At 42.0% G+C, this 12,368-nt stretch overlaps 1 protein-coding gene across 3 annotated transcripts in view; it reads left to right on the forward strand.

Moving 5' to 3' along the window:
• LOC311249020 (mediator of RNA polymerase II transcription subunit 13-like) overlaps positions 1 to 10,836 on the forward strand; it is an 83,934-nt gene extending 73,098 nt beyond the window's left edge. For all 3 annotated transcript variants that reach the window (XM_084339681.1, XM_084339682.1, XM_084339683.1), the window contains exons 16-31: positions 953 to 1,131; positions 1,445 to 2,373; positions 2,658 to 2,837; positions 2,929 to 3,158; positions 3,265 to 3,463; positions 3,626 to 3,914; positions 4,010 to 4,262; positions 4,346 to 4,534; positions 4,618 to 4,841; positions 4,952 to 5,094; positions 5,707 to 5,865; positions 6,448 to 6,612; positions 6,827 to 6,990; positions 7,849 to 8,013; positions 8,247 to 8,356; positions 8,997 to 10,836. In XM_084339681.1, coding sequence (XP_084195807.1) covers positions 953 to 1,131; positions 1,445 to 2,373; positions 2,658 to 2,837; positions 2,929 to 3,158; positions 3,265 to 3,463; positions 3,626 to 3,914; positions 4,010 to 4,262; positions 4,346 to 4,534; positions 4,618 to 4,841; positions 4,952 to 5,094; positions 5,707 to 5,865; positions 6,448 to 6,612; positions 6,827 to 6,990; positions 7,849 to 8,013; positions 8,247 to 8,356; positions 8,997 to 9,129 — 3,711 coding nt within the window. In that variant the 3' untranslated portion in view covers positions 9,130 to 10,836. The remainder of the gene's footprint in view (positions 1 to 952; positions 1,132 to 1,444; positions 2,374 to 2,657; positions 2,838 to 2,928; positions 3,159 to 3,264; positions 3,464 to 3,625; positions 3,915 to 4,009; positions 4,263 to 4,345; positions 4,535 to 4,617; positions 4,842 to 4,951; positions 5,095 to 5,706; positions 5,866 to 6,447; positions 6,613 to 6,826; positions 6,991 to 7,848; positions 8,014 to 8,246; positions 8,357 to 8,996) is intronic.
• Positions 10,837 to 12,368: the final 1,532 nt, after the last annotated feature.

Consider the following 12,368-nt stretch of genomic DNA (forward strand, 5'->3'; position numbering starts at 1 on the left):
CAATCGATTTGTTGTCAACTACTAAATCAACTGGCAACTATTCTGATAATCAATTCATCGGCTTAAATGTGAACATTTCCTTGAATATCTGTGGGTTGTTCACCAATTGACATTTTCCACCATTTTCTGACATTTTTAAGACCAAACAACTAATCAATAATAAAAGAATAATAAAGAAATATGACGATAATTGACCAATTATTCAACAGTGAAAATAACTGTTAGTAGCAGCCCTCATGATGACCTGTCAATAGGAAGTGGAGAGGCTGGAGTTGATACATCATCACCACAAATGGAAACTAAAAATGTTGTTGCACTGTAGATCTTACTGTCTCTTGTGATATTTTGATGGTAAAAAAAACATGTTAATGATCATGTGTATTGAATGTCTCTTTGGAACAAAATTTGAGCAGAGAACACAGGGGCTTTTTACCGCTGCCAAGTACTGGGCTGTGTAGCCAAAGCCTGATTTGCTTATTTCTTTGTGCCATAGACCTCCATTGTTGTCCAAAAACGACTAAAAATACGTCAATCAGCCACACTGTTGCAATGGGTGAAGTATTCATTACAAAGAACATGGGCTCTCTTGTTTATTTTGAGTCAATCCCACACATACCGCCCTGCTGTTGTTAGCCTCTGTTTGAGAAATATTTACTTAAACCCAACAGAGTGCTTACAGTTTTAGAAGCAGGAGGGCTGTTAGCTGGTACTTTGAGGCGCACCTAATATTATGGCTAATACTATCCCCAAATTCCTTGTTAAATTGTGCATCGTTTGCTTAAGCTTAATATGTACCCTGCTAACTTGAGCAACTTAATTCTTGTCAGTCACTTTGAAAATGATCACCATATAATTGACTGGCCTAATACACTTTTACCACTCAGAGCAGTAATGAAATATGTGTCAGTGCTACTAAATGATAATCTTTTTCCATGATGTCTTCTCTATCCAGCCACAGTTAGGCTCCTCCATGTTTGCTCCGCTGTCCTGCCTGCCCAGCCAGAGTCTTCCGCCGCTCAAGATTCCCGAGCAGTGCTACTATCGTCCATCCTGGGCCCTCCTGCCCAAAATGGAGCATTTCCCAGTGGTCATGCACGCCCAGAATAACGCTTTCATCAGAGACGGATACACGTGAGTAGGCAGCCACGACGAGCTTCTGTGACATCCATAAAACTTTATCATGCTGTTATTTTAAAAGCTTTTATTCGAGCTTTAAAAATGTTGAATTTGGAGTTTGTGGTTGCTGAAAGATGAATATTTGAGGATGACTTCTTGGCCTCGTTAGAAATAGTGCAGTATGGCAGGATGGTGATGTCTGCCGGTTCGAAAGGATTTTGTTCTGTTTCCGTTTGAGGGGCGGCGTGGCCTTTAAGAGCTTCTACCCAAACAGTGAGAGCAATCCTATTTATCTATCCATGTTTGACTGTAAGTTTTTGTTTTCCAGAAACGTCCCCAGTGTCAACACACTCACGGACCAGGAGTACGGCCAGATGAGCGCCACCACTGCCTCCGTGAGCACCACTGTTGGCATCCTCCCCTCTCCTGCCACTCCCCGCTTCTCTGTGCCCACTCCGCGAACCCCTCGAACACCACGGGGTATCAACGCTGCGGGCTCAGGGCAGGGTTCGGTGAAGCAGGATGGTACCGAGTTCAGCTCGCCTGTCTCCACGCCCTCCACCAGCCTGCCTCTAAGCTCTGTAGAGCCCCTAGCTCGACGGGGCCCCTCCCTGCCTGAGGCCCACAGCCTGTATGCTATCCTCCTGCTCTCAGACTCCGTCCTCAACGTCTTCAAGGATCGCAACTTTGACAGCTGCTGTATCTGTGCCTGTAATATGAATGTCAAAGGAGCTGATGTCGGGGTGTATATCCCTGATTCCACTTGTGAAGATCAGTACCGCTGTATGTGTGGCTTCAGCGCCATTGTGAACAGGCTGCTGGCCCACGGCACAGGCCTCTTCTTGGAGGATGAGCTGGATATTTTTGGCCGGACCTCTGAGGTAGGCCGGGCGGCCGAGAGGAGGCTGGCTCTTTGCCGGCGGGACCCGGTTATGGGGGACCCCAGGGCCAAACGACCGCAGGACGCAGCCCCTGCCACTCCCTCGGCCATGATCCTCCTGCAGGAGCAGTGTTCCCAGCCCATTTCGTCCCTGGCGTCGCTTCATCTCCCTCTCAGCTGTTCCTGTCACGGCCGCAAGGGGGCGCTGCTGCAAAGCTGGATGTCTGAAAAGCAGTGGGCGGATGGGAGCGATGCCTGTGTGGAGTGTTACAATGCCTTGGAGCAGGGGCTGCAGTATGTGGATAACCCCACAGGAGGGAAAGTAGATCCAGCTGTTGTCAGAAGCACCGCTCTTCACTCCTGGCCTCACACAAATGGTAAGAAGAATGATTTGGTTTAATGCACTAGATATTACGTTTTTTAGTATTGTCATTTTCTCAGTAATAGTGGAAAACAACTCCCTTCTATAAAATCCTAATTTACAGTACAGAAAGATTTTTGTTGTTTGAGGATTTTATTATTTTGTGTTATCTTAACGTTACATTGATGTCTCTCATGTGTGTTTATTTGTTTCTTTCGTGTATAGAACCACGTTAACATGTGTGCAACTGTTCATGTATCCTTTTTGTGTGTGTGTGTTTTGTGTGTGTGTGTGTGTCAGTGGTGGACATGAGCATGTTGTCGTCCCAGGACATGGTTCGCATGCTGCTGTCTCTGCAGCCTTTCCTGCAGGATGCCATCCAGAAGAAGAGAACAGGACGGACGTGGGAGAACATCCAGCATGTTCAGGGTCCGCTCACCTGGCAGCAGTTCCATAAGATGGCTGGAAGAGGCTCCTACGGTGAGTCACTGCTGATCACTTAGGTGAAAGTATAGAATGCACAGAGAAATTCGTAGTCGTAAAAAAATGTTTCTGTTTCTTTCTGTCAAAGGTTCGGAGGAGTCACCAGAGCCGTTACCCATCCCTACAGTGTTGCTGGGTTATGACCGTGAGAGGGACTTTTTGGCATTGTCCCCGTTGGCGTTACCTTTCTGGGAGAAGTTGCTACTGGAGCCTTATGGTGGACAGCGGGATGTGGCGTATTTGGTGCTGTGTCCTAATAGCCCCTCTCTGCTGGCTGCAGCCCGGGCCTTCTTCCAGGAGCTCAGCGCCGTTTACGAGGTAGGAGATTGAATTTCTTATCCGACGCGTGGTATAACTTCAGCACATGTTGCAACGTAGGTGTTTCTAAGGAGAGAATGAACAGTAGCCCTGACTATGCTTCCAGACGTGCCGCCTTGGGAAGCACCGACCGCTGGCGAAGGTGTCCAGAGATGGGCTCGTACGAGTGGGGGAAGACGTGGAGCCGGAAAAGCTGGAGGAGCTGGACGTTGACCAGTGGTTGACTGGACCCTGGGCTGGCCAGCAACACACTGACAACCTCAGCAAACTTAAACTTTACGCTTATACCTGCAAACAGCAAGTCGGTGAGAGCATTTGAACAATCTAATCGAATCTAATGACTAATATATCATCCAGGCACCTCTATTGCAGTGTAGGGCTGCAGATAATGATTATTTTAATTATCGATAAACCTGCCAACAATCCTTGCAGCCCTAATTCTATATGTTAATTCTTTTAAAATGCAGGTCCCCAGCTGTCAGCCCTGCCTTTGGACAGCAGTCTTCTGTTGCCTCCCAAAGTCCAGCCTCCCATAAACCCCACATCCTCAGCCCAACCTGCCTCCTCTGGGCAGCCTCAAGCTTGGGGCCCCGACGGTGAACAAGCTCCAGGGGCCGCCGGTTCAGGCAACGCTCCCGACCCGAGTGGAGCAACCTCAAACCAGACGGGCGAGACAACCCAAGGAGCAACCAGCGATTCTAAAGGGCCCTCCGGTGCCACGCCATCAGCCAACACACCAGCAGAAAACCCTGAACTGTAAGACCCAAATTATTCCGGAAGTCATCTTAAATTTTGTTCCACACATAAGCAGAATTAAAGTACAGCTTCTTTACTCTCTTGCTCTCTTTCAGCACGGCTGAGCAGTCTAGAATCGGTATCCCCACTGTGGCGGACTCAACGGACGGCCACGCCAACCCACCGGCTATTGTTATTTACATTGTGGATGCTTTTCTGAGCTCAAGTGGAGTGAGAAATGAAGGCGGAGAGGAAGACGAGACCGATGAGGTGGAAGCAGGTAGCATTTGGCTACTAGGGCTTCTGCGTTGCTACACAGAGATGCTGCAGACTTTGCCTGAGACGATGAGACCTGCGCTGGTGCTACAGGTAGGAAGATAACTCATGTTTACATCAGACAGAATTAAACAGGATTCCCTCTTGTGATCATCATTTCTTTCTGTCTCACTCAGGTGGTGCCGTGCCAGTCGCTTCTCCAGCCAGCCAGTGGAGAGAGTCACCTGTACCTGCAACACCTGCGCTCCCTGGCCTTTTCCTGTTACTCCCAGTGCAGGCGTCTGCTGCCCCAGCAAACACACATCAAGTCCCTGACGGGCTTTGGACCAGTGTCCACTGTCAATTCTGTACTGAAGAGTCCAGAGGTAAGCATGACAATTAAAAGGCTGAAGTGACTGTAATATACTCGCTCATGCCTGTATTCATTCACGTTTCTCTCCTCCTCCAGCATCCAAGCCCCCTGCAGCTGTATTCTCCCCCCTTCATCCTCGGTCCGACCCGTCCCAAGCAGCCAGAACAAGGGGAGATATGGGCTGAGATCCCTCCCAAATACAACGTGCTCTATGTTGGATACTGTCTATCACATGACCAGCGCTGGATCCTGGTGTCCTGCACCGACCAGCAGGGGGAGCTCCTGGAGACCTGCATTATCAACATTGATGTACCCAGCAGGTGTGGAAACGTTGCTTTTTTGTCCCTTCTAATCGCTCCACTTGGAAAAAATGTATGTTGCATGAGGTGATGATCTCTATGTGTTTCACCGATTTCCTTTTTCGCTTCAGAGCACGGAGGCCCAAGGTTTCAGCCAGGAAAATGGGACTGCAGAAGCTGTGGGAATGGTGTATTGGCCTCATCCAGATGACCTCAATGCCATGGAGGATTGTGATTGGTCGACTGGGGAGACTTGGGCACGGGGAGCTAAAAGGTGAGTGGCAAACCTGGCTTATCTCGAAAAAATAAAACTCACTGAGGAAATCTACAGTACTCGTTTGTCACAAGATATCAATTTGTTTGTTTCACTCTGATGTGGATAAAACGTTACGTTTCCTCTGGTGCAAACACCGAAAAATATAGATAAGTGAATGTTCATCTGGAGACGTCTGTGCATTGTAGTATGTGTTCCTCTTGTCCTTTACTTCTTATACATCTAACCTTTCAAGGATGTTGTGATTTCCGTATAAAATAAATTTTCAAGAGACTTGGTCCTCTTTTGTATCTTTATTTACTCGGACACTATTTGTAGCTTTAAAAAAAATACAAAGCAGAGAGAAGGGCCATTCATTCAGCATGAAATAGCTCTTTGATTATTTCATTTCTTCTTTGACTGCCTTGGCATTGACCAGTTATGTTATATCACTCATCTTCTATCCTTATTTTAGATTCCTCATTTTATTTGTATAGATCTTGTTCACTGTCCCTGAAGGACTGAGATGTGTGAATGAATTGAAGAATGAATCAGTTGAAGATTGTTCATATTTCTCTCCCTTTCTGCTTTTATCTCTCTCTCCGTCTCCCTGCTGCCGCCTCTCTCGACTAGACTGGAGCTCACTCCTCGGGGAGCATTCCCTGCATTCAATAGGACGCCAGCTGAAGGAGGCTTGTCGCATCTGTGGGATCTCAGCTGCTGACTCCCCCTCTATCCTCAGCGCCTGCCTGGTGGCCATGGAGCCACAGGGCTCCCTGGTGGTCATGCCTGGTTAGTAGCCGTTTCACTTTGTATATGGCCGTGACACAATTCATAGTTCTGGTGATAATCAGTGATGAAAGGTAACTAAGTACATGTACTCACGTGCTGTACAGTACAATTTTGAGGTTTGTGTACTTTACTTGAGTTTCTGCTTCTTTACACTTCCTCAATTTTTCACTCCACTACATTTATTTGATTAGTTTAGTTACTAGTTACTTGCAGATTGCATGCTGCATCAGAGTCAGTTTACTTTTACTCAAGTATGCCTTTTAGGTACTTTTCACAACACTGGTGATACAGTAATACCAAATATTATAGTACACTGGAGCTGTATTGTTCAGTAGTTTCACCTTGATAAAAATGACAAGGTGACAAAATGTTCAAATGAAAACACAGATTAGTGGCAGAAAACATGCTGCGTAATTATGCAGATAAGAAAAAACAAGCAGCTTTAAAAAAAAGTACAGTAATGTGACATTACGGTGTTACACATATGTGGGCCGTTTATATTCTACAGCTAATTTAGAGACTTATTTTTGCAAGACTTGGCATAAATTAGCATTTGCTATGCTTCTCTATGCGTGTCTCCAGATGCAGTGACCATGGGCTCGGTGTTCGGCCGCAGCACTGCTCTGAACTTGCAGACCTCCCAGCTGAACACACCTCAGGATGCCTCCTGCACACACATCCTAGTCTTCCCAACTTCTGCCACCACCCAGCTGGCACCCAGCTCCTACCCCACTGAGGACAATAATGGTAAGGATCTGCACCATAACAGTTATTCTATAGTTAAAGTATTACTTACTATGTGTTGAGACACAGACAGAACAAAACATTTGTGTGGCTGTATTATTTTGTACCAACAGGTGGCGTCTTTGTGCTTAAGCATCTCTCCCCATGTCACAGTCACAATTAGTTTAAACTTTTGGGGGGCTGTGCTGACATTGTTCTCATCTCTCTCTTCCCTCAGATGACATGTTTGATCTGCCCTTTCCTGATGAACTGGAGAACGACATTGGCCACGACATGATGCTGATCACAGGGAACCTCCACCCTTCCCCTAACACCTCTCCTGTGCCCTCGCCTGGCTCTCCGTCCGGGATGGGAATGGGATCACATTTCCAGCACACCAAGGTGCGTCAGAGATTAGTGGAAAGAAAAACAATGACACAAACATTATTTTATATTAGATTTTTTTATTGCAATGGACATTACAGACATGTTTTGCTTGAACTAAAGTGCATACCTCTTCAGGTTCAGATATGATTTTTCCCTCTGAGGTATGCAAGCTCCTTTTCTGAACTATTTGCAGACGCTCAACACTTCATATAATCAAACAACAATCAGAATTTTTTGCCAAGAATAATGGATGCATAGGAATTTGTCTCGGAGGCACAGGAGAAGAGACATGTTGGCAACCTATAGCATAGTAATGTTATTCAGTGCTGACATTCAGTAAAGTGTGGAAACAACCAAGGCAAGGTGTGGCTGAACACAGCAAGCTTGAGGTTAAAGCAACTGTTGTGTATACCCACATTAACTCCATAGGCTGTATATGTTATAACTGTGGAAAAGAAAGGAAAGGAGGAGCAGGAAAAGAAAAAAATGCCAATGAAATTGTTGGTTGTAACAGTATTTTTCCTCATCAAGTGAGGTTCCTGGAGCTATACTGTGCTATACTACAGTATACTATGTACCTTTTGATGGATCACCTAAACATAGTTGACTTGTTATAAAGTACTTCTTGGTTCAAACACAGCTCAGAACATGGGAAACATATAGTATAGTATTTACTTTTGAACCATTTTGTCAGAACTGTTTTCATTCATTCCTGCCTTACTGTTAAAATGACATATTTACATACTCTTTTTAATGGACGACAACCAACACATGCCAGCGCAAAGGTTCTGAATTGTAAGATCTGGATGGATGAATAAGTGGTATCAGAAGAAAGCATCGTATTTAATTGCTGGCCGTGTCCTGTGTGTACAGAGCCAGGGAGAGCGCTTGCTGTCCAGGGACAGTCCACCAGAAGAGCTGAAGCAGCAGCCGCTGGCTCTGGGCTACTACGTCTCCACGGCACAGGCAAATGGACTTCCTCACTGGTTCTGGGCCTCCTGCCCGCAGGCTGAGAGCCAGTGTCCACTCTTCCTCAAGGTATTAAAAAAAACGATGCGTGTGTGTATGTGTGTGTGTGGGTGTGTGTGTGTGTGTGTGTGGGTGGGTGGGAGAGATAAAGAGAATGCCAGAAAAGCTAATTTCATTTGAGAATGATGAAAAGTGATACTGATCAACTGATGTGTGCTGAAACACTTTTAATGATGTGATTGAACATTAAAGTGAGCACGCTTCAACATTTGACTCGCGCTATTTTTCTGTCTTTCCTCCAGGCCTCCCTCCACCACCATATCTCTATAGCCCAGTCAGACGAGCTGGTGTCAGACAAGACTAAGAGGACCCCTCACCCCTTAGACTCAAAGACCACCTCTGATGTGCTCAGGTAAATACAAAACACATGTTGTCCCCTTTAGATTTCTTTATCATCTGCTCTATAGAGCTGCTAGTGAAAGCAGATACTGGAGGGTGAGTACAAAAACAGGCTGAAGCCTTCAAAGTCTGTCACCAAGTAGCTGATACAGATCTATGTCTTTAAAATATATAGTCTTTGTAAGTAAGTGATACATTTTCATTAAGTTAAATTCATTATCTCATTGTTGCCAAATACTATTTTTCTTGTGTTTGCACTGTTTTCAGAGGACCAGTTTATGTGTTATAAGCAATTAAGTTTACTGATAAACAAATAACCGTTATTTGCATATGCATTATAACTGATAAGAGATGTTTTTAAGAGACTTAAAAAAATGTTTTTGAGAGACTGTTTTCTTCAGTTAAGGTAACTATCTTTTTAAGAATAGAAGACATTTACATTTTACTAAATAGTGATCAGTTGTTATCCAATAATTCATGAATATTCTATAACAATATTGAGAGTGAACTGATTTCAATACACAGTATTATGTTTAAGTAAATAAAGGTGGATCAATTGGATAAACATTTAGAATATACTTGAATTATTCAAATATTGTTTGAAAAGTCAGAATTCCTGACAAATTGTCATTTTTCATATTTTTCAAATGCAGGTTTGTATTGGAGCAGTACAACGCCCTCTCCTGGCTGACGTGCACCCCTGCCACCCAAGACCGCCAGTCCTGCCTGCCTGTCCACTTGGCCATACTGATCCAAATGTACAATGCCATCCTGAACATGCTTTAGCTGTGTGAGACTAAAAGGACGACTCTAAAGGGACTGATGGTTACCTTCATTTCCTCCGTGCCTACGCTTCCTCCTTCTGGGCACCAGAGAGCACCAGAGCTCTTCTGTTGAATCTGGTAGACATGGATTTAATGGCCAAATAAAGGACGCAGCAAGTCAGACTCTCCCATGCCTGGAATGTAATGAATAAGAAGACTGAATCGCTCTGAACAATTTCACTTGTTAAGCGTGACACCCTGCAAACCCAGTACAGTTTGTACCTTTAGAACTTGCTCTGTGCCAGTTGTGGTGCTGTCTGAGGGGGGAAACAGATGGATCTGCCCATTTTACTGACATATCACACTTTCTCCTGATCTAAATAGCATTACAGTATGTCCCACTTGGACTAGTGGCATTTGAAGCGTCCTTGGATGACATTTACAGAGGAGCTCTGTATGAATCTTCACCTGTGAAAAGGGACTTCTGTGCAGGGCCTCATAACTCCATATTGTACAACCAGCAAAATGGCATGACGACACAAACACATGGCTTTGTTACATCGATGATGCTTTTACATTTTTGTACAGAACTGCACTGTTGAGCTTCTTGGGACTTGCAGGCGGGTTGCTGAAACTTTTAACTTTACTCTGAAAGGGGCGAACATTCTCGTATACTCGAAAGGGGGAGCATTTGATAAAGGCACTTTTTCCTCACCTTCCAAAGTGTTGTAGATATGAACACAATGGAAAATATTTGACCAGTTAAGACAGAATTGTTGTTTATAATGTAAGACATACATTTGCAAAGAATTGAGACTTATTTTTAATATTTAAAAAGGAAAATGAAAAACTTAAACAAGGCCTTTTTACCCAATCGACTGTTAATCGTCTTGGGATCTGATATAAAAATTGTCATTTTAATGCAATTGTTAAGATGCCATATTTATACAAATTATATCATGTCATAGAATTTGATATATATATGTATATACATAAATATATATTACCTCTTCCAAGCAGGCACTTAATGATAAGGGTGATGGATGCAGCCATCTCTTTACAAGTGGACACAGTATGAACATTTATCAAAGAAAATGGATTTTGTTTGTCTTTTTATTTTCTACAGATACTGAACATTTTACCTTTTTATTTAATGAGTTTAAATTAAACTAATTGATGCAGGAGATACAGTATACTCTATATTTATAAAGTGTTCCTCTTCTGCTAAAAAAAACTTGAAATAGGCAATAGAAGACGATGGTATTTGAACATTGCAAGGTTATTAAATATTTAAGAATAATGCTTTATTTCATTGGCTCTCCTAAATGATGTCAAGCAAACCATCAGAAAGGCCTGTCTCTTCAGCTTCATCAGTCTGCTCTTTGTTAGATTCCTAGCATGTTTGTATATACACTTTTCAGCCGTGTTTTTTGGAATTTCTTAAAGCTGTACATTTCATGCTGGTTGGTTTACTTTCAAGTGATTCATATCAAAGTATTTTTTTGCTGTGAGCTTTTTTGATATACAGTATACAGTGCAAAACTCATTTAATTACAGCCAAGAGGTTAAATTGCCAAGTTAAGTGTACACAAATGTACAGACAAGGGCAAGTTTGCAACGATTTGTTACATCTATCATCACTTTGAATATCAAACAGATCCACTTTAGTGGGAGAGATCTGTTACTTTTACACTCTTTTTTAGTAAATTATTAAAACTCTTGAAAATGATGTTGTGTTCAGTGTTCTCTTTTAACCCAGTCACAGTCACACTAAGAATTACATAAAATAAATGTTAATCGCTAAAATTGTGTTTCTCGATCCACATTTAGCAACTCAGTATTTTGTTGTTGTTGTTGTTGTTGTCAAGTCGACCAGCTGGTTATCTTGCCTCATTAGGATAATTATAGGCATAAACTCAAGTTCACTCAAACAAGTATTAAGAATCAATACAATCTTTTCCTTTGTGCAACTAAAGTTGATATTTTTTCATAAAAACGTTCCTGAGGGTAGATAGGTATGTTAATATACTCATCAGGTTATTAAAAAACAAACTTTATTATTATAATATTCACAGTAAATACATTGTAAAGTCAGTACTCTATGATATAATAAAATATGTTATATGCAATACATATAAGAAATCTAAAAAACAGATGTGACAAACAAATATAATAAAAAATAATAAATAAAACATCTAGTCACAACATCTGCATTAAATAAAAAATAAGTCACTATTATTAAACAAGTATAACTGAATAGATATAGAACATAGTCAAAACTAAAATGCATCTAGTAAAAACATTTTTTTTTAAATATTGTAAAAGGTCACTGTAATATAATAGTAATAAAAATACTCAAAATACAATTTAGTTGAAGTTTTTATGCGTTATACAGATATAAAAAACCATGGTACAAAATGCAAAGACAGAAATTTGCAATAGAATAAATATGAGTTTTACTTTGTGACAGTGGTTTTGTTAAGTTATTCTAATGTTGAGTCAGTAGCTAGCTAGCTAATGATTAAATGACACAGCCTCAGAGGAAGCTCCTGGCAATGTATACGTCAACAAACACTGCAACATAAGCCTCAGAATAAATATACCTGAGTGTTGGTGTCTTCTAATTAACATTCTTACAGATGGTTGCCATAGCGACAAAGCTCAGCCGGGGGCAGAGGTGGCTAACTGTTGTACCTCAAATTAAGTGAGTCTTAGTATATATGCAACAGTAAGGCTTCATTAGTCTAAACTAACAATTTAAGACCAGTGTAAGGCCAAGACTAGTCTTAAACTAAGTTTATGCTACTGGCACCTTATCTCATTTTGGTGAATCAGTGGAATGTAAAATGATTTTTCCTCTGATTACTTACATGTCTACTTACCAGATGCAGATATATTTTTTACTGCACTACATGCATTCGATAGCTACTAGTTAATGTTCAGATTAAAATGTCATTCAAAACAAATTAATATCTTATAAAATATGATACATTTCTATGATATCTAAAAATATCAAGTCGTTGAAAGTTGTAACACTTCTGCTTTTACATAGGTATTTGACAGGTTTTCCTACTTTTACTTAAGAAAAGAATCTTAATACTTCTTCCACTACTACAGTACATTGAGCTAAAAAGTCTTAATGCTAAGGATTGACTTCAGACCAAGGTCTGTGTCAGTTTAAATATTTAAAACGTATAGCAATGCAGATGACAGGCAAATATTTATTGTGTCATCTGAGTTTTGAGCCACCATTTTCTATTT

The sequence above is a fragment of the Pagrus pagrus genome, assembly GCF_965226575.1.
Source record: "Pagrus pagrus genome assembly, chromosome: 19".
In the NCBI taxonomy this organism is placed as follows: Eukaryota; Metazoa; Chordata; class Actinopteri; order Spariformes; family Sparidae; genus Pagrus; species Pagrus pagrus.